The sequence below is a fragment of the Carassius carassius genome, chromosome 21 (assembly GCF_963082965.1).
Source record: "Carassius carassius chromosome 21, fCarCar2.1, whole genome shotgun sequence".
Taxonomy (NCBI): Eukaryota; Metazoa; Chordata; class Actinopteri; order Cypriniformes; family Cyprinidae; genus Carassius; species Carassius carassius.
The window spans coordinates 18,937,809-18,960,775 of NC_081775.1; the positions used below are offsets into that span (position 1 = coordinate 18,937,809).

Below are 22,967 nucleotides of genomic sequence, written 5' to 3' on the forward strand. Positions count from 1 at the left end.
CTATTCACACTAATATATTGTTTATGCATCTTTCATTTATATTACATCTGTATATTTATAATTAATTAAAATATAATTACATCTCATTTGCACACAGTACAGTACAAATGTACAGGCAGGGCAAGAAATTACACTAAAACTGATTAAAACAATGAAAGCGCTATATAAATGCATCATTCGTTCATTCATTCATTTATTCATTCATAAAAAATGAGAGTGGTGGTGGTGTTGGCGCAGTGGATAAGACACACGTCTTTGGTGTGAGAGACCCAGGTTCAAATCCACTGTGAGACACCAATGTGTCCCTGAGCAAGATACTTAACCTAATTGCTCCAGAGGCGTGCGACCTCTGACATATATACAGCTATTGTAAGTTGCTTTGGATAAAAGCGTCAGCTAAAAAAAATGGATAAATGAAAGCACATCAGAGAGATTGTCACACACCTGGACTTATTTTGTGTGTTTTTTCCCCTGTGACCCAGTTTCTGTCTTCCGTGTGTGGTTTTGATTAGTTCCCAGGTGTGTCTAGTCATTTCCCCATGTGTTCCATGTCCCTGTTAATTTAGTCATGCCATCCACCTGTGTTTCCCCAATTATCCCTTCTATAAAAGCCTTGTCCTTTCAGTTCTGTTTTGTCGGGTCCACTCGTCTAAATGTCAACTTGTCTACTTGTCACCTGTTACTTGCCACTTGCCTCTTGCCACCTGTTATTTACGACTTACCTTGTTTATGTTTTATTTAATAAATCCTTGTTTTGTTTATCCCTCGGCTCCGTGTTCCTTCCAGCAGCATAAGCCGTGACAGAAGACCCGACCTAAAAAGAAGTTAAAAACTGCGTGTTTTCCCTCCGTTTTGTTTTCCGTTTTTTCACAGTCTTTTTGTTTCCGTAGTGTGTCATGGATCCCCTCTATCGCCCCGAATACCTCCTCCTCCTGCTGGAGCAGGAGGGACTGTCTCTCGAGGACCATACCAGATGGTTTCTCTGGCTAGCTAATGCCACCAGCTACCCGGACCACGCACTCTGCACCTTTTTTTCACGCCAGCCTGAACCCTAGGTGCAGAGCGTTGTCGCCCGAAGATGGTCCTCGGGAGGATTTCGCCGCATTTATAGAGTGGAATCTGGTGAGAAATGGGTCCCCTCTCACGGTCGGCCCAATGGAGGATCTCGCCAGGTCCACTCTGGACCCAGAGCCCAGCCTACAATCTCCCCACGGTACGAGGCATAAGCCCGAGCCCACCGATGACGGAGAGCCAGAGAGCATCCCGTCAGACCAGGTGCGAGAGCCGGCGACACTGCCCGCCACGAGGGAGCAAAATATGGAGCGCCAAATGGGTCAAAATGAGGGGGGTTCCAATTCACCTATGCCAGATCCTCTGTTAAGCCCAGGAAGGGCTCCTGATCTTCTGTTAAGCCCAGGAAGGGCTCCTGATCTTCCGTTAAGCCCAGGACGGGCTCCTGATCCTCCTGTAAGCCCAGGACGGGCTCCTGATCCTCTGTTAAGCCCAGGAAGGGCTCCTGATTCCCCGTTAAGCCCAGGACGGGCTCCTGTTCCCCCGTTAAGCCCAGGAGGGGCTCCTGATCCTCCTTTAAGCCCAGGACGGGTTCCTGATCCTCCGTTAAGCCCAGGACGGGCTCCTGATCCTCTGTTAAGCCCAGGACGGGCTCCTGATTCCCCGTTAAGCCCAGGACGGGCTCCTGATTCCCCGTTAAGCCCAGGACGGGCTCCTGATTCCCCGTTAAGCCCAGGACGGGCTCCTGATCCTCCTGTAAGCCCAGGACGGGCTCCTGATCCTCTGTTAAGCCCAGGAAGGGCTCCTGATTCCCCGTTAAGCCCAGGACGGGCTCCTGTTCCCCCGTTAAGCCCAGGACGGGCTCCTGATCCTCCTTTAAGCCCAGGACGGGCTCCTGATCCTCCGTTAAGCCCAGGACGGGCTCCTGATCCTCCGTTAAGCCCAGGACGGGCTCCTGATCTTCCGTTAAGCCCAGGAAGGGCTCCTGATATTCCGTTAAGCCCAGGACGGGCTCCTGATCCCCCGTTAAGCCCAGGAGGGGCTCCTGATCCTCCGTTAAGCCCAGGACGGGTTCCTGATCCTCCGTTAAGCCCAGGACGGGCTCCTGATCCTCTGTTAAGCCCAGGACGGGCTCCTGATCTTCCGTTAAGCCCAGGACGGGCTCCTGATCTTCCGTTAAGCCCAGGAAGGGCTCCTGATATTCCGTTAAGCCCAGGACGGGCTCCTGTTCCCCCGTTAAGCCCAGGACGGGCTCCTGATCCTCCTTTAAGCCCAGGACGGGTTCCTGATCCTCCGTTAAGCCCAGGACGGGCTCCTGATTCCCCGTTAAGCCCAGGACGGGCTCCTGATTCCCCGTTAAGCCCAGGACGGGCTCCTGATTCCCCGTTAAGCCCAGGACGGGCTCCTGATTCCCCTGTAAGCCCAGGACGGGCTCCTGATCCTCCGTTAAGCCCAGGAAGGGCTCCAGCCCCAGAGCTTACTCCAATGCCTGCTCCTCCAAAATTCCCACCCTCCCACCCACTCCTGCCTCCTCCTCCGCTGTCGTCTGGCTGCCCCTCTGCTCGCCCTCAGCCTACCATCATTGTGGTGCGAGCTCAGCGGGACCGCCATCCTCCAGCGACGCCTTGGTCGGCGTCTCCCTCACCTCCGCCTCCAGCCTCTGAGGCCTGGACTCCGCCTCGGCCCGTTGACCCGTCGGCTCCACCATGGCTCCTAGCTCCTTCCTCTCCGCCGTGGCCCGGCAGTCCGCAGGCTCTGCCTGGCTCCCTCGTCCCTCCGGCTCCGCCTTGGTCTGGCGTCGTCCATCCTATGCCTCGGGACTCCACTCCTCCGGCTTCGCCTCATCCCTCCGTCCCTCGGGCTCCGTCAGGCTCCTTCATCCCCTCGGCTACACCTCAGTCCTCGGTCACTCTGGCCTCACCGCGGCCTTCCGGATCCACATCGCCGCGTCAGTCACCAGAGCCATCTGTTCCGCCTAGGACCTCCGGCTCCTCCCCGTCACCCTGGTTCTTCGGCTTTCCGTCTCCGCCTCGGGCTCCTCCTCCACTTGCTCCGTTGCCGTGGGTCGAGTCCCTGGAGTCAGTGACCATTCCTCCTCCATGGCTCCTTCCACCGTCGGCCCCACCTTGGGCCGTAATGGCTGTGGCCTGGGTCCTGCTGGGTACCTCCTGCTTCACATCCTTCCTGTCTCCTCCCTGGCTCCTCCCTCCGTCATCTCCTCCCTGGCTTCTTCCTCTGTGGTCCCTGTCTGCTGGCCCCCTCCTGGGAGGCTGTCCTCCACCGGAACCTCCTCCCAAGTTCCCACCCACGCCTCCCTTTGTTGTTTCTACGGTGCGAGGACGCACCTACCGGGAGGGGGGAGTACTGTCACACACCTGGACTTATTTTGTGTGTTTTTTCCCCTGTGACCCAGTTTCTGTCTTCCGTGTGTGGTTTTGATTAGTTCCCAGGTGTGTCTAGTCATTTCCCCATGTGTTCCATGTCCCTGTTAATTTAGTCATGCCATCCACCTGTGTTTCCCCAATTATCCCTTCTATAAAAGCCTTGTCCTTTCAGTTCTGTTTTGTCGGGTCCACTCGTCTAAATGTCAACTTGTCTACTTGTCACCTGTTACTTGCCACTTGCCTCTTGCCACCTGTTATTTACGACTTACCTCGTTTATGTTTTTTTTTTAATAAATCCTTGTTTTGTTTATCCCTCGGCTCCGTGTTCCTTCCAGCAGCATAAGCCGTGACAGAGATAAGGGAACGGGGGGAAAGAAAGAGAAATAAAAGAAAACAGACAGAGAAGTTCTTTTGTTAAAAGTCAAACAAAAAATGCAGAGATGAGAGTGAACTTTAATGAGGAGCTCACACACACATCTTGTTATTTAGTTTTCATGGTTCATTTATTATTCTCTGTTTATTGCATCAATGAAGTATTGGAAAGAACCTTAAACGCACAATGTTTTTGATCTCAGGTTCATTAGAGGGTTTTCTGAACACATCTTTCATCATCTTTAAGATGACACAACTAGATGCAGATGATACTGACTCCGCTGTCCTCTGTGTAGATGACAAATCATATTTCACCTGTTTGGGGGCATGTGTTTCACATATAGTAGGCTATCTTCAAAAATTATACAAGCCAAATTAACTTTATGGATGTATAAGCAGGAATTATTATAATAAAAGTATGATGAAAGTATGTTGAAAAACTTTTCTTGCATGGCCAGTGAAGTAGGCAAAAAAAAATTTTTTTTTAAAAATTGAGAGAGAGATCGGGAAAAACAACCTCCCTGATTTCATTTTTTAATTCACTGATTTCTTTCAAAACGGTCAAAGCATTACTCAACAAAACCACGTCATCAGAAAAAGCCAACAGTCAAAAGCACTTTTTTTGAGAGAGTCGTGGTGATAACACCAGGCAATCAAGACCTCTCTGTAAAAACCACATCTGACACCAACGCTTTTTACTTCTATTCAGCAGAGACACTCTTGTCAATAAAAACCATCTTGACACTTTTAGAGAACAAATTATTCAGGAACACAAAGAAAAACATTACAAAATGTAACCAAAGTTCTGCCAAAGTATCTAGTCAAAACATTATTAAAGCATTTTGAGATTTTAAAACATTGCAAATGTTCCTAAATGTTCCTGAAGTGTAGCACTTGAATTACGGGAAACAATTAAATAAATGTATGGAATAGAAATTTTAACATGAAAAGTATAATTAAATATATTTAACATTCTATATTCAATATATCAAACGTTTTATATTTACTAAACAGGGGAAATTCAGATTGGAGAATGTCTAACCATGAGCAAGCTCCATCTTCGGGCTCTTCGTAGTTTATTTTAGGAAACGGTTCCAGATCAATTTTAATTTTAAAATGCTAATGCAGTTCTTGTTTCAGAATTTCACTCCAATATGTCATTTTTTTTTTTTTACCTGTATTAAGTTCAACTCAGTACTGGAGTATTGAACGTCTGCTATTTTAAAGCCTGGGGATCTGGTGCTCTCTTGGATATGTCCGTCACAGGTTCTAGATGAAATTAATAGATGAGGTAGATGGCATCAGAGTACTTGAGAAACATTTTATTTTTTCTGTGTAAACAACATCAATCTTGTCTTTGTGGCATAATGGCTGTGCTGACCAGCTGGCCTAACAATTTGCCAAAAAATTTCCATTTTTCATTTAGACTACTTTTTTCTGGTTTTCAGTTGAGGAGATTGCTGTTCTGTTCTTTCTGGGCAGATGATGGACCACCATGCTGTAACAGAAACCCTACATTAATTTTCCTCTAAATGCTCCTCCAACAGCTGCAGTGATCGTGACACAAAATTGTATGTCAGGAAGATATGCATGTATGCCAAAGCCTAACAATGAATCGTCTCCCCCTGTGCGTGACATTATTTGAGAATACTGTTGTATTGTTAGCTTCTGCATGAGGTGGTTGATAATTAGTGAAAACAAATCATGCTGTTTCCTTTCTTCTGAAAACAAAAGACAATTTTCAGGATGACTTAACCAATCTAGAATCAGAATTGCATCTAATACAGGCGAAAGTATGGGATAATAATGTCAGTAAAATAGAAATATAGAATTCAATATATTTTATAATAATAAATTATATATATATATTAGAATTTTTATACTTTTTATAATTTTGCTTTATAATGTTATATACTTTACTTTCATATACTGCTTTGTTTTTTTTTTTGTGTATGTGTGTTTGTGTCAGATGTAACTAGTGCTGATGAACAGGAAACATGGCTGCCATTCACAAAATGAAAGTTAAAATAAGTGCTCTCACTCTCTGTATATATATATATCTATTGTCTGCATGAGATCATGTGTGTCTTCCAAAACTGTATGCTGCTGTGTCAGATGCACAAACTTTGCTCTTTCACCCTAAAACTTGCCATATCTCATCTTCCAGCCCTCCCTCCCTCAATCCATCTGCCCATCCTTGGTTCTCCCTGTTATTCACGGCTTCATGCAGTCATTCTGGTTACCCTGGAGTTACAGTGCAATAGCAGGAAACCAGAAAAACGCACACACATATGCTGCAACCACAGTCTTAGTTTGCAAAAGAAACGCATTGCTTTTACATGAACTGTGGCAAAAATATTACATCACTGGTTTGATATTGCTTTTATACAACAGTTATATAAGCAAAAACATTTGGTAACTTACATTTTAGATGCAATATTGCCAGTTACTTTGTCTATTTGTGTTCTGCCAAGAAACTGAAGAAGCTGTTTCTGAATGAATCAGTTGAGTGAATGATTCAATGACTCACTCATGACAGTGATTTGTTCTTTCCTGAATGAAGTGTTAGTGTGTTTGAACGGTTTGAATGAGTCAGTTGAGTAAATGAGTCAATGTCCTACTCAAACGTTCATTTGTTGCCACCTGCTGGTCTATAAATGTAACCTGCAGAATAATTTACAAATAATGTTAATGTTAATAATGTTAAATATCTTACTTGCTTGTTAGACCTGTGCATGTCATAGGAGATTTTTCTGGTTGTTTAAACATTCAGATGTTTACCTCATTGTAACTCTTTAATAGTGTTTTCATTAAATTAATTGGAATGATCTGAAACTAGTGACAGTGATTGGATTTGAAAAAAATATATATACAAATATGTTTTGATAGTGTTCCTTGAGATTTCATTGGCTCATTCCAGGCCTAATCCTGAAAGTTTTGCTCATCTGTATGCATGTTTATGAAGGATAATGAAGTTATGATATGTTATTATATATGCATAATTTCACAGTACAAAATTTTCCCTTTCTAAAGCACCTCATCATAGGTTTTTTGCTGTAATCTCCACCATAGTCCGAGTCTATTAAAAATGCATGGGATGCATTGAGATGGATTGCTTTGAAGCATGTCTTGGATGTCGGATCAAAAGAACCCCGGAACACTTTTTGGATTGTCTTGATGAACAATGTTTTTTCTCCAGAAGCTAATCGCATGACAGTAGATTTTGCAAGCAGCAGGGTGTGTGCCTGTCTGGTGGTTGAAATACTTAGTGAAATATGGTGAGCAAATTAAATGAGTTGTTGTATTCAAAGCTTAAATTCAACTTTTTTATTTTATTTTTATTTTTTACAACTGAGCAAAAAGCAGTCCAAAAATGTATGCGATTTGTCAAACATATGATTCCAAAAAACGGAAATGAAAAGAAAAACCTTTGTTTTCTTGTTGTTTAGCAGGAGGTTGATCCAGAAGATTTCCGGAAAGCTATGACATCATGGCCTGTGGCCAGACGAAAATGCCATCACAGATGTCCTTTTTTAAAAGCAAGCGAAAGGTTGGCACCAATAGCCTTGTGGGCAGCTCGCCAACATGAAGTGCCATTGCTTTATTTGTGTCCCCAGTTCAAATCCCAGTTTGAGGACCTTTCCTGATCCCAATCCCGCCCCCTCTCTCCCACTTCACTTCCCATTACATGTACACTGTCCAATAACAATAATGGCAAAAAAAGCCAAAAATGTATCTAAAAAAAAAAAACTGAGAAAGAAGAGACAATTAGTGAATGATTGGCACAAAATATATTATCATACACACCAAAAATCTGAGAAAAATGTGTCTGTTTCAGTGAAGTACCAAATAAATCAGACAGATAGAGACAAAGAGAGAAAGTGTCTAGTTATACAATGGGAGTGGGGAGGAGGGTCAAAAACAAGGGGACAGGGAAAATACATAAGAAAAGCAGAGCGAGAGCAAGAGAGGGATGAGAGAAAAAAGGAGAGGACCAGTAGCAGAGAGTCTGTGCTTTCTAAGCAACATCAGACGTCAGTACTGTGGCTTTCTGACTCTGAGTCTGTTTGGATTATATCAGTCCTTCACATCAAGAATCAGTTGTAGAGTTGTTCACTGTCAAAGAGGACTGACTGCCATTCACCTGCTCATCGTCTGGCACCGAACACCAGAGCTTAGGCTCTCAGAATTTAAGGATATTTCTCTTTTATGTCTTTCAGTGTCTCTCTGTCATGATCTGTCCTTCATTCTGTTTGTTTGTGTGAGTTTTGCCATACTTTGGATTCTACCTGGACTCCATGTGGATAGTCAAGCACACACGGAGAGTAAGAAGGTAAGTTCTGTCTGGGGTTTATGATTGAGTGGAAATAATGGATCACCTAAACTAGGCATCACCCCACTGGGCACACTGTTATTCTCTAGTATTTAGGGGTGACTGTTATGTATGATCTTTTTGAAAGGAATATTTGATGGTTTGTTATAAATGTGTTTCTGAATCCAAAAATCTTATTGAATGTAAATATAGGAGGCTGTAAACTGGCATGTTGATTCATAGATGAAACATCATTTTACAAATACACTTAACATGTTTGATTGCATATGGTCACATCATTATAAAAATATAATATTTTTCATATTTAATATTTTTTATTAAAAAAAGTAACATTACTAATAATATTTTATAATTATATTATAAAATAATTTTATAATACTATTTTGAAAAAAATATAATAAGAAAGTAATTCTATTCTACAGTATTCTGATCTATTGCGGGAAATACTGTTGGCTCCTTTATGATAAATTCAAAAACTTATTTTATTTTTCATCATTTTGTACATTACATTGAATGTAGCCCTACTGTGTAAATGTAATGTAAATGTAGACCAGCCAGAGGAAATGTGTCTTTCAAAGGCACATCAATACAAATTTAATATATACAGTCCCTCAGAAAAAAGGTTCAAAAGCTGTCAGATGGATGGTACTTTTACATAAAAAAGTACCATTTAGATACGTATGCGCATCCTTCAGGGGCAAATAAGGTACAAAAGTGTGATTTTTAAAAAGGTACAACCCAGTGATAGCTTTTGTATTTTCTTTCTGAGAGTGTAGAAGTGTGCTTTGTCTTTTTATGGAGAAAACCACATCTCGACATTTGGTCTATAAGGACTATAAGGTCTGAAAGTGTGAGGATAAGATCAAACATCAACAAGGGATGAATGAAGGGAAAAATAAGTTGATCAAAAACACAAGCTATGTATTTTATTATATTATTGTTCTCATTAAGAAAAGTGATCCTGCTTATGAGTATGCCACGATTTAAAAAAATATTATGTTGCTCTTTTCAACTCAAAAAATGATAGGAAATGTCAGGAGAGCTTAAGTGAAGAGAGGTGGGGAGCATGAACAATTATCAAGAAAATGTTGGCAATTATAGCAGTCTGGCTTTGAGTTAATAAATGACATGGCAGCAGGAAGTGTTGTGCATTTTTACAGAAATGGAATCTAGGAATGTGTTTAGGGTTTAAAAGCAGTCGGCAGGGTTAATTCAAAATGAGCTGTCTGCTTTAATACATCAAGGACCCTGGCCAGCGAGAACGATAATGTATACGGTGAAAATGATGAGATAAAAATGGTTGAAAGCAAAATCCAGCTGGGCTTTTAGTCTAGAGACTTTCCTAGGTCATATGAATCCAAACCAATATAGCCTGTTGTCTGGAGCTTTGCACCAGAGAAATGAATGAAAACAGACTAGGGAGAAAATGAGGCTGAGGCTTATTTAAAACATGTTCTTCACACTCTTAAAAGGTTCTTCATTGGCATCTATGATTCCATGAAGAACCTTTAACATTCACAAAATCATTCCATTGCACAAAATGTTCTTTACTGAAATACTGAACAATTATTTTTTTTAAACAATAAAATATTAGATACTGTATTATGATTATTTTAGCCACAAAGAATTAATGGTTTACAACCAAATAATAATTTAATTTATTATAGTATAAAGTAGTTGTACAAAATAGAACAATTATCATGTGTCACACACAGAATGATGATATAAAAGACACCCGCTAAAAGATAAAAAAAAAAATAATAATAAAAAAACACAATTGGTCATAGAGCCCAAATCAACAAGTTTACCAGCCCGGTTTACCTCACTGACCACACACAGTATAAATGAACACACAGCTGACCTGTCAAACTGAAACAGAACCAAATAACTCACTGATTAATACTGGCAATTTGCCCGCTACAGTTAAAGGTCTAAATTCAGCCAAAGTGCTGAACACTTAGAGATCTGTCAGAATCAAAAGAGCGACAAGTACATCAAGAAGAGACTGAGAGAGAGGAGGAAATAAAAAAAATAATCGCAAGCACCTCATCAAATTGAGGTGTCATTTTTCTCAACGTTTCCAGGAAAAACATTAATTAGAATGTGAAACATCTCAGAGGAACTTTAAGTAGCAAACTCTTTAAAACGTTTGTAACTCAGACCTTTTCAAAGCTTGAGTAGAACAGTGAAAACATTTTTGCTAAAGACATGGACATTCTGGTATATAATAGCTCCTTCCGTGTTGCACGCAAGAAAAAAAGTCATACAAGTTCACAATGTAAAGCCAATGCATCTGAGAACAGTCAGAGATGCATTTGAAGTTCTGTTTGAAACTGTATCTGACTCATTCTATTTCTCCCCCACAGATGGGCAATGTGTCAAAAACTGCCCTGTTTGTATCCACAATCTCCAGACAGCATGACATCCTCATGGGATCAATTTATTCAGTGTTCTGTGAGTCCACAACTGCATTAACATTCTGCTGCATGTCTTCTTTATCTTCAGATGTGGTTTATTCAGAGCAGGACAACACTCAACACCCCAATGACTTTGCATACCTTTATTCTTTATGAATAATTCAGAGGTGAAACTGTTCACCTGTTATTAATCTCCTTCTGCTGCTTGTCCTGCCTGTGGTCAAACTGTGGTGTGAGGATGATCAAATTTATATTCTATAATCTATTTCCCTGATATGGCCACAGATATAATTAAAAATAGAATGGGGTGGGCTTTTGTTTCTTGAGACCACTTGGTATGTATGTGTGTGATTGTTCTGGTCTGCTTACTATTAACGTTTCTTTAGAAGTGATAACTTTAATTATGCCTCTAATGCAGCAGACAAATTGCATAGATTACTGAAGCTCATGGGTTGATCCAACGTCAGTCTGTTAAAAGCAATAAGGATAATTGATATTCTAGACTGTTTGAGACACCATACCTAGCAGGGTTTACTTAGCATTTCCAAGCTCAAATGGTGTCTTCATGTGACAGGTTTGTCAGCTATGGCATGGAGATGTCACACTGTCAGGGGCACATTTTCAATACGGCTTTACAAATTCAGTAGCTACTTTGATGAAAATATGAAAAGATCTCCTTTGCTCACCTAGGTGTCTTGTCGCTCCTGGGAAATGGCATACTGTTGTTTGTAGCCTACCGTAAGAGGTCATCTTTGAAGCCAGCAGAGTTTTTCATTGTGAACTTGTCTGTGAGTGATCTAGGGATGACCCTGTCTCTGTTTCCTCTGGCCATCCCATCTGCTCTAGCCCACAGGTGAGATCCTGTTCGTCACTATAATAGACATAGAATAGAGAGAGATTAAGAGACTTCCCAATATTACAATTTATGTTTCTGTAAATATCAGAAATGACATTTGTAAAATTGTTAATATGTAAGTGCGCTCTACCCCTATTTCACATTTTAGGGTTGAGAGGTCTGATTCATTTTAGTGAAACATTTCATTCAAAAATAAAGGTTTAAAAGTGTTGCACTGTTATTCAGCAATTATGTTTTCAATGTGCACTTCATAACTGAGTATTTTCTAGGTTTATTAGTTATGTCTCAAAGTTCCATTTTTGATAAATGCTGGAATTAAAGAATTAAAAAATATATTTATATAAAAGATATAGCTACTTTAGTGTTAATGTAGTAAGCTAATCTTTGTTAGTAGCTTGTGATAAAGCTAGCTTAGCAAGCTACAATTTCAAAGCTTCACCACATCATCATGGTTCTTATGTAAAAATAAAAGGGGTGTTTCAGAGTTCAGCAAAAACAGTAAGATGATTTCTCTTTTTTCTCTGTAGGTGGTTGTTTGGGGAGGTAGCATGTCTGTGCTATGCTGTGTGCGGGGTTTTATTTGGCTTATGCAGCCTAACAAACCTGACTGCTTTGTCTTCAGTATGCTGTCTCAAAGTCTGCGTCCCAAATTACGGTATGAAACTCTTTTGTTACCCTTTAACCAAACAATTATTTTACAAACCATTACAAAGTGTTACTGTGTCCTATGTTCTATTTTAAATATAAGCATGTTAAAAAGATAAGATGAGTCTGCCAAATAACATGAGTAAACACTGTGATTTTGTCACTGTTTTGTTGATTAATGTGAGAAATATTTTACATGGTAAATACGCATTTCTAGGCTTCTTCTAGATTAAAATATTAACAATTAACATAAATAATACTGTTCTCTTGAATGTGAGTTTTTTGGTCAAGTCAAGTCTCGTCTCATACGGTGGACTCGTGCTAGTGGACAGTGGACAGTGCTAGCGCCGTGATCTGTCGGAAGATTCTGAAAACTGTCACATTCAGTTCACTGTGAAATTAAAAGGCCCTCAGGCTTAAATACGCAAAAGAGACACAGATGAAAAAGATAAGAGAGAACACTTGGAACAAAACAGAACATGTAGAGAAAATTAGATAAAATAGGAGAGACAGAGTGGGGAAAAATGAACTAAAGAAGGAAAGAAGAAGTGCAGATAATGAACACACATTTAAGGGGTTGCTGGAGCTTGAAACACCAGGTCATTTCTTCCTTCTGTCTCTGTGGGATATGAAATTAAAATAAGTTCAACTGTCCCGACCTGTGTCAGGAGAATCATACAGGCAGACCAATTAGTCACCTTGACCAGTCAGATCATTTTCTGGTAAAAATATTAATTCATGCAGTCCTTGTATCCACAGGTAACAAATTCTCATCCAGCCATGCTTGTGTGATGGTGGTTGGGGTTTGGTGTTACGCCTCTGTCTTTGCTGTGGGACCTTTGGCCCGCTGGGGCAGTTTTGGACCAGAACCATACGGAACCGCCTGCTGCATAAACTGGTATGACCACAAACATTTTAGCATTAATATGTGAAATGTACGCAAACAGATTCTGCAGTCATGCTTTTTTTACATTCTGTGTTCCAAGGTACACTCCATCCCATGATGCCCTTGCCATGTCTTACATCATCAGTCTATTTATCTTTTGTTATGTTATTCCCTGTACCATCATCATCCTCTCTTACACCTTCATCCTACTCACAGTGAGGGGGTCTAGCCAAGCCGTTCAACAGCACGTCTCACCACAAACCAAAGTGTCCAATGCACATGCTCTTATTGTCAAGGTAAGTAAGCTTTATGGGTTCATTGTTGTTTTTTGTGTTTACAGTGACCTTTATATAGCAAAAAAACTGTTGCTTTTAATACAAATCAACCTCTCGGACATAAAAGTGTACAAAAACTCATGTGACGTCCACACTATCACACTGCACAAATATACCACATTTTATTGCCCTGTGGCGCAGACAGTACGGACGTGATGCTATTGCTGAGTATGTACCTAATGTCCCTCAAAATGTAATGCTGATTACCCATCCTCTGTCCTCTAGACAAGGGCTGGCTGTACCTTTGGCTGTCCTGGTATATTGTACCCTTGTGTAACTGCACTGTTGAATATGATGGTGCTCAATGTTGATTACTGAGGCACTCAAATGTCCCCTCTAAACATATTTGTATGCTGTATTGCATACATTTACAAACATTTGGCAATCTGGGTCATCAACAGACACACATAATATAAGCAGTAATGCTGATAATAAAGGAATATAGCAGCTTGAATAGTACCCTACTGAGAGCTTTGGGACTATAAATACATAAATGTTAATGACATCAAATGTCTTTTCAGCAAAAAATAATAAATAAGTAAGTTCTTACTCTTATCTTGTTTTCCATTACATAAATAATCTTAAATCAAGGTGCATTTACTTGAAAAAAAATATTCCAGGGGATAAGAAAAACATTCTTGTTTTCCCCTTTGAATTATTTAGTTTTTTCTTGTTTTAAGTGTAAACTCAGTTAACAGTTTTTCATAAAACACGACTTAATATCTTAAGTCATTTTGCTTCTCAAGTAAATGAATCTTGTTTAAAGAATGTTAAGATATTTTGGTAACACTTTAGAATACTGTTTCTTACTTACTACATAACTAATAAGGAATTATTGAAGAACTAATAAGGAATTATTGAAGAACTAACAGGTGATTATTCATTAACACTTAACTCACTACTGTTAACTACTAAGGAAGATGTGTTAATTAATCAGTATGTAATATAATTTTATGATTATCTTAAGTAACAGTTAGCTAATCAATAACTAATGTATTCTGTCATACCTCCTTAAGAACTACTATTAATTATCTACTAGTTAGGGTTCAAGAAAAATAACTATGAAGTAACTACTAATGAACAGTTTTACACAATTACATTGAATTGTGACCCTTTCATATAAAATTTATTAGCAATATTATTAGTAGTATGAAAATGCAATATTAATAAATGCAATACATTTTATAGAGGTTTTGCCTATGTAGTAAATTGTTTTGTGAGTGTGTTTTGTAAGAACTCAGCTTCCGACAGGAACCACACCACGACTCCAGTGCCTTGCGATAACTTACCTTAGTTTTTATATTTTATATACAGTACTGTATGTGTGCCTCCTCAGCATATACCACATTACCATTAATTCAATTTCTGTATGTAAGGCAAAGCCTGAGGAAAAGTGAAAATATAGGTATCCAATTTGTAATTAATAAAGAATTATAAAATAATTATGCAGGACTTATTTTGAACCTGAAACATTAGGCCTATTCTAAAGTGAAAATATTGGGAACCCATTAATAATTAATAAAGAATTATCAGATAATTCCTGAAGAATTACTTAGAATCTGAAACAGTATTCTAAAGTGAAAACATAGGGAACCCATTAGTAATTAATAATTAATTATCAAATAATTATGCAGGACTTATTTTGAACCTGAAACATTAAGCCTATTCTAAAGTGAAAATATTGGGAACCCATTAGTAATTAATAAAAAATTATCAGATAATTCCTGAAGAATTACTTAGAATCTGAAACAGTATTCTAAAGTGAAAACATAGGGAACCCATTAGTAATTAATAATTAATTATCAAATAATTCTGAAGGACTTATTTTGAACCTGAAACATTAGGCCTATTCTAAAGTGAAAATGTTGAGAACCCATAAGTAATTAATAAAGAATTATTCAGCTGCAACGTGATCTCATGAGAATACGTGTGTATTTTTATGTTAAATGTGGTTCTACCACAGGTACATTACTTACGTTTTCATGCACATAAAAATGTACAACTTTGACGTATTTATAGCAGTAAAACGTAAAAATACTTACGTGTTAGCAGCTAAAAAACTTAAATAATCTAACGTAAAGTGTGAATGTATATAAATTCCCATGTATTAATATTAAAATCGTGGCCTTAATGATTTAAATCTGTTGTATTTGGCATATCAATACATGTTTTTAGTGAATTTATTGAAAGCAGTTTACTCATCTACTTAATAGGAAATAACATTTCTGTGCATGCTGCAAACTCGTTTCGGGGATTACATAATGTTAAACGAGACTACACTTTGAAACCTTAAAATGAATACAATTTATGTAATTGTTTAACCATTTTGTAATATTTTGCTGTGCGATTTTCTCCTATCCAATGACTGGCATTACAACCATAGATACACAAAAGCACAGCATAAAATTACAAATCACATCCATTTTATTTGTTTGCTGTACTCCATATCTCTAGAATCCAGATGTTTGCAAGGAACATATCCAAATTCAGCCCTTTATCAATCGATCTTCATCTTCATTCTCAGCAACAGCGACCGTCACAGTCAAAGCCCGCGCTTGTTATGATATGATTATGATTCGAATTTGAAAATAGCGCCAGTGCGCCACCCTCGAGAAACGTTACGACATGGTTTACGGCACTGATATCGAACTCTCATTGGTTCTCACCTTATTCGTCACAGATTGCGACATGCCGTGTTTCAGTTGATAGACATTTGAAAGCCAGCGTGCCTTCACAGAGAGAAGATTCATAATTTCACGGATTAATAAATTAAATTCTGCTCTGCACCTTATAAAAACTATTACCTTCAGAGAGGACTGCGACTGGAACTCATTATAATTTGAACTACTTTTGGTACCACTGTTAATATTTTCGCAAAGAATAAATGATTAATGTTACATTTGTTTGTCTGTTATTTGTTTATTTATAACAGTAACGTTATGTAGTTTTAAGAAATGGTTATGGGTAGGTTTAGCGGTAGGTGTAGGATTAACGTTAGTGGCTCAAAATAACATTTTAATGTTATATTTTTACTAAAATTGTGTTTTATTATGTTTTATTCTTTTAACATTCTGTATAAAATGGGTAGGTTTAGGTTCGGGTGGGGTTTAGGGATCTTACATTTATAAAAAAAATTATAAAAAGGGAAAAAAAATAAAATAAATAATAATAATAATCCGATACGCATTGAAAAGCAGCTTCATGAGCTTCTATGGATAACTGACTGGTCAGAGAAAACGTTCTATCTGTACGTATTTGAGGTTGTTTTTACGTAAATTTAGTTACGTATCGAACCTCTAATTACGTCCAGATAATACGTTAACGACACTGTAAATACGTAAAGGCACATACGTATTGGACAGTTTTAATTTACGTCTAAATGTGTACGTTTTGATTGTGAGATCAGGCTGAATTATTAGATAATTCCTCAAGAATTACTTAGAATCTGAAACAGTATTCTAAAGTGAAAACATAGGGAACCCATTAGTAATTAATAAAGAATTATCAAATAATTCCTGAAGAATTACTTAGAATCTGAAACAGTATTCTAAAGTGAAAACATAGGGAACCCATTAGTAATTAGTAATTATCACATAATTTTGCAGGACTTACAGAATTCTAAAGTGAACCTATTAGTAAATAATAATAAACTACATCATTTTGACTAAGAACAACCTATAAAAGTAATCATAAACTTTTTAAAATACTCTCATCTGTTTATTTCAGATGAGAACATTTCTTAATACAGCATATTTTATTCCATTTTAACATGTATACTGCCCACATTTGAACTAATTTAACAAACCTTTCATAATCAAAAGTTAAACATTTAGAAGCAAACAAAATCCATATTTCATTTCCATTATAGGCTAATAAGTGGGCTGTAACAAAGTTGCTACTGTAGTAGTACTTTGTACTTGTCCTTTTACTCAAGTAATTTTGAAAATGAATAGACCTACTTATAATTTTACTGGCGTAATATTTTATTGGGGTATCTGTACTTTTACTCAAGTACTTGATTTGTGGGACACAGCCTGATTATTACAGTGTTTTTTTTAGCGTATAACTGTTCATTAGTAGTTACTTCATAGTTATTTTTCTTCAACACTAACTAGTAGATAATTAATAGTAGTTCTTCAGGAGGTATGACAGAATATATTAGTTACTGATTAGCTAACTGTTACTTAACACAATCATAAAATTATATTACATACTGATTAATTAACACATCTTGCTTAGTAGTTAACAGTAGTGAGTTAAGTGTTAATGAATAATCACCTTTTAGTTCTTCAATAATTCCTTATTAGTTATGTAGTAAGTAAGAAACAGTATTCTAAAGTGTTACCGTATGTGGTGTGTTTTCTTTTAGCTGTCAGTGGCTGTGTGTATTGGCTTCCTTACGGCTTGGAGCCCGTATGCCATTGTTGCCATGTGGGCTGCGTTCAGTGCCAATGAGCAGGTCCCACCCACCGCCTTTGCGCTGGCGGCCATCCTGGCCAAATCTTCCACCATTTACAACCCTATGGTTTATCTTCTTTTCAAACCCAACTTTCGCAAATCACTGAGTAAGGATACCCAAACCATCCGCCACAGGATTTGTTTGAGCCATAGTAAAGCCAGTCCCACAGCAGGAGTAAAGGATCGGCAGGTACAGAACTTTCAGCAGTGCAACAATAAGGATGCCAGCACCTCCACGCCCTTTTCCAGTGGACACGCAGAGAGTTATGGGGCATGTCATGTCTCTGTAGAAGCAGAGCCACGTCTTCAGCAAATAAGTCCTCAGAGAACTGCGCGTATTCTGGAGGGCACCATTCAGAGTGAAATTCCAGTGAGACAACTGACTGACCGAATGCAAAATGACCTCCTGTGAGAGATACTCAATAAAGAAAGAATGCATAAAATGTAAGGAGGGAAAGGATGATAAAACTTGTAAGAATCACAGATGTCCTTAGATGCCCAAACACAAGGGCAAAGAAAGCTGAGGAGAAGGAATCAGAAAATCTCTCTGTTGTTTCTGGATTCTTATTGATCCTCAGAACTTCCTGCTGATTTCACCAATGTTTACTAAACCAAGTCCACTTCTTTTAAAAATGTAGAAAGCGTATTTCCTTAACGCAGAGGTTGGTAGTTCACACAGAGCTACATGCTTTTTGGTTGTTTTCTAACATGCATTAAATGCATAATGTATTCTGTGTCAACAGCCTTCATTTGTTTGAAACAGACTCAAAATCAACAAAATATGATATGTGATCTATTTGGTGAATGAATTTAAATAAATGATGTGGAATAAAGACCAGTGAGATACTGATTTCGAAAAAACAATTCAAGTTCAACCTCACCAACTGTGTTTTAGTTTCATACATGGTTTGCAATGAGATAAGCAAGGTCAGTTCACTTAATAAATAAAGATTGTCATCTGCTGGCTGAATAGGAGTATTACAACTGAAAAGATTGGGTGGGTTTACATTGCCAAAGTATTGATAAAATTACACATAGCCAGTATTATCAATGTCCGTGTAATAATAACAAAGACTAACAGTGCAATAGCAAAGCAAACTACAAACTTAGTATTGTTTGTTCCCAGCTAAATGGCTCCCATTCCTATTGCACATGGATTCATTAAAGGACAAAAGTACTTCATCTACATGGAAATTGCAGTAAAATTGCAGTGGTTGGTGAGGTTGATTGGATGCACCCTGTAGCTTGCAAGCATGGTGTAATGAGCAAGGTCTACCTATATGGGTCACTACACTCTCAAAAATAGAGAGAGGCAGGAAAAAGAGATCAGGAAATTCAGTGAAATAGCCTTGAGGCACCCCCAGTTCAAAGAAAGCATACAGAAAAAGATAGGACAGGTTTTTATTTTTAAATCAAACCTCTAAAAGATCTGTTCATGAAAACTGACAGAAAAACAATCCAAAATCTGACTTAAACTTCAGTCAGATGTTTGACTAGGAGATATGTTATGAAGAAAATAACTACTGATTTACCCAGGCTAAACTATTCCCTTCACTGGCATCTGTTAACTCTATTGTTCAATTAGCTCCCTCCTCAGGCCTTGACTGAGAGAGATGCAATTCAATAGATACAATCACACTAGCACTTCACAGCAGTGCACTGTGCTCAATCCAACACTCACTGAACCTTTGCTTGGAGGGATGTGAGAGTCGATATCTAAAATAGAGGCTTTTAATACCAACCGAGAGGGTTTTCAGGGCATTTCTTTTGTGTTGACAAGTTCTGGAAACTGATCAAAATTAAACTACACTTTATCTGTAGGTTTCAGTGGGGAGAATGAAAGTGAGTCCAGCTTTAATACACAACTAATAAGTCTAATGTGAATATATATATATATATATATATATATATATATATATATATATATATATATATATATATATATATATATATACATAATAAAAATACTAATCAATTATTTAGGTGTAATCAGTTTTAATTGGGAAAAATACTGGGTGCATAAATAAAAGGATGCTGCATTGTCCTGTTCTTCTACTTAGGCGTTGCCCTGTTTAACTTGTTTACATTCACTCAGAAAGTTTATGTCTTTCTGTAAATAAGCTTAGTAAGGACTGACTCGGAAGGATCAATACATAATCCATTTTTAAAATGATTTACAACATGACAGAGTCTTCTAGCAATACAATATATTAACTTGGATAAACTAAATGTTTATCAAGGCACATAATGAGACCTAATCAGTTCTGTCCAATTATGTGTCAGTGCATTTCTGTCCAAGGTTTATATTCATTTATACCCTTTACCTTATCTTTCATGGCTCCTCGGTGGGACAATATAAAGCTCTCCGAGCCAAATCCAAAGAATCTCAGAACTACATTCAGATATACAATGATCTCACCTTCCCTTCAATTTGGCTGAGCAGATGTTTCTTGACTGCCCTCTCTTTCTATCTACCTCACACTGAACAGATGCAGTTGTGGTCCACCCAGCATCTGTCCTTGACTTGTCTCAAAGCCAGTCCATTGTCATTCAGCTTTGATGAGGTATTGGTTTCAGATGTGGAAGAAGACGGTTGTGTCTTCTTGTAAATCAGGTCATTCAAGTATTCTTATAATTCAGTGTATTGTTCTAACAAACAAATGAACTGAACTTGCCATTCCTCTTGATCTGCAGGGAACACACATGCAGAGTAAGGCATTCTTAAACATCAGCTAACCCTCTGGACATAGTTGTAACTCCTAATATTTTAGGTTAATATTTCAATAATTCATGACACATTTGCATGTTCACAGTTCTCATTTTTCGGATTTCAGTTAATGGTCACTTGACATGAAGGTGATCAAATCAAGTATCTAAGTGTGTTTTATTTAGATGTAGCCTATGTTTTTATTTGTAAATGATTAATTCAGTTTTTATATTTCTATGATTTCATTCATTATTAGATGTTCATCAACTCACAAACCCCAATTTGGGAAACCCTGGAGTAAAAGATAACATATAGTCTAGGAGGATTTATTCATATTTTTAAGTTATTATTAGTATTATTAATATTTAAATTTTTACTGGGATATTAGGCCTACCACATTCCACAAATAAAAATGACATGTGCAAACAGTCCAAAACAATCATCAACAAGACCAGCAATATTTGCTACACTAGGCTAGGACCTGGATGACTATTTTCACTATTACATTCGATAAATAATGCGCAAGATGGTACCACAGCTGCGTTTGTAAGGAACAACAAAAGAACGTGAATCCGCAGTGTGTGTGATACATAAAGTAGCTGCGGTTTTATTTATACCGGATGAGCATACTGATATACAGTGGTCTAATGGTTGCCGTGATTGACCAATCAAAAATTTGTTTTTTCCATAGAGATGCACTGAATGCACTGAATTTTTTTATTATAAAATTTTGACAAATATAGTAATAAACTTTACTGCTATTCCTATTACTGTAGTTAAATTCTATTGTACTGGTGTTTTGAAACTCACACAGACAGCTGTCAGACCAAGGGCCTGTACCATGATGGTGGCTGAACAAATTCAGAAACTGTGATTCACTTCTCATGAGAGAGTCAGAACAATTCACTGCCAAAGATTAAAAGATTGAACAATATGAAGAATTTAAACACATTATAAAATGAAATTATCTATCCATGAAAGAGAAAAACTTAAAGAAAACATAATATATATGATCATGTTTAAAGCTATTGATTCTAAATCTTATTTATATTGCATATGATCTATGTTTGTATTTATTTAAAATAAAATCTTAATTATTACTATTGAACTAATAAAGCTTTTGCAAAAAAATCAGACAATTTTATCTTTCCAAATTAGTGTCCTTTAATTTGGAATAAGAAAGGAGTGGGGAGTGGCTTTATTGCGTCAGACATGTGTCACTTTGCTTGAAGCTGATTGGTCAACTTTCAGTTTGAGCTCTCTAAACCAGAACATAACCTGCCCTGGAGCAGGTTAGCTGTGGAGCCTAAGTTAATATGGTGATGAACACCACTAAAAGCCAAGCCACTTTCATGGTACTTAAAACCCAGGATTTGTGCAAACTAAACTGAAACTTACCTGGCTAGCCAGCTAAACCAGCTTCATGGTACAGGTCCCAGTTCTGTTCAGTTCTGTTTCTGAATGAGTAAAGTGAGTTTCATCAGAAAGTGGCTCATTTTCTCACTTTACTGGCAGCAGCTTGAATCAGTAGTCTCACTGGGCTTGTGTTCATGAATAATTCATAAAACAGCTGATCCTCATTGTACCGTACTCACAGATCTGTCAGTGTATTCTCCTTTGGGACTAGTACTGGCATTATCCTCTTTTTAGTGTGTATGTGCATGTGCATTTGACTCCAGGCCTGCATATGCCATCCACCACTCACTTGACTGCCAGAAGTTTTATAGCCAAACATCACACTGTGTTATTAATAGATTTTACAACCCCAGCTGCACCAGCTAATAGTTTTTTTTTTTTTGTGCCTAATGTGTTTTAAAACTCGTTAACCCACTGCTGTAAATGGTGCCTAAACCTCTGTTTATGTTCCCTTGAAGTTGTTTTATTAGAGACTCCAAATCTAAATTTCTTTCTAATGAGAGTCTCAGAAATTACCATGACCTTTTTTTGATTTTTAGTCACAAAAGGATTTGCATCACTGACAAGTGACTTCATGCTTCTTTTAATCTTCTTTTTTAGTTTATCATCTTTTATAAAATGTTTGTTTATTGATTGTTTATACACATTGGTCTGAGAAGGAAAGAAAATGCGGTACTTAAAAACACAACAGGGTGACGAAATGAGATGAATGATGGAAAGAGACATGAGGAGATTCCATTATGTTTGAGTTACTCTCTTCAGCTTGCTTATTTTGTCTGACCCAGATATATCACACAAAAGTACAGAAAGCAAGAATGATTACAGTTCACATTTCCTCCAGGCAAAAGGCCATAACAGAGAGTAGTAAGAGGAGTCCCTAGTGTATTATGGCTCTCATAATTGTATCTGAATCTTCTCTGGGAAAAAAAGTGTGTTTATAAAGCAGCCATCTGGAACCATGGATAGCCTGGCCCTTTTAATGCAGACAGTTTTTTTCACCATGCACACAACACAAAGGAAATATTTTCATTGAGTGCTGGTATTACAGCATGCCAGATCACATTAGCTCCTCAGAGAGGTGTGATGAACTAAACACTCCTTTCTTCAGCTGTGAAATCCTACATTTCTTTCTTTCTCCATATAAGGA

At 38.1% G+C, this 22,967-nt stretch overlaps 1 protein-coding gene across 1 annotated transcript; it reads left to right on the forward strand.

Annotated features, from left to right (window-relative positions):
* Positions 1 to 7,650: 7,650 nt before the first annotated feature.
* opn7c (opsin 7, group member c) lies at positions 7,651 to 18,314 on the forward strand. Its single transcript, XM_059502793.1, has 7 exons — positions 7,651 to 8,100; positions 10,467 to 10,554; positions 11,208 to 11,370; positions 11,901 to 12,028; positions 12,778 to 12,916; positions 13,005 to 13,200; positions 17,609 to 18,314. The coding sequence occupies exons 1-7, from the start codon at positions 7,741 to 7,743 to the stop codon at positions 18,107 to 18,109; spliced, it is 1,575 nt and encodes a 524-aa protein (XP_059358776.1). The 5' UTR covers positions 7,651 to 7,740; the 3' UTR covers positions 18,110 to 18,314.
* The last annotated feature ends 4,653 nt before the right edge of the window (positions 18,315 to 22,967 follow it).

What these genes read in the sequence shown, in the direction of transcription:
- opn7c (XM_059502793.1), top strand. Translation starts at nt 7,741, where the DNA reads ATGAGAGAAAAAAGGAGAGGACCAGTAGCAGAGAGTCTGTGCTTTCTA. An exon ending in ATCAATTTATTCAGTGTTCT is followed by an intron (nt 10,555 to 11,207) that starts GTGAGTCCACAA and finishes TTGCTCACCTAG; the next exon opens with GTGTCTTGTCGCTCCTGGGA. An exon ending in AGTCTGCGTCCCAAATTACG is followed by an intron (nt 12,029 to 12,777) that starts GTATGAAACTCT and finishes TTGTATCCACAG; the next exon opens with GTAACAAATTCTCATCCAGC.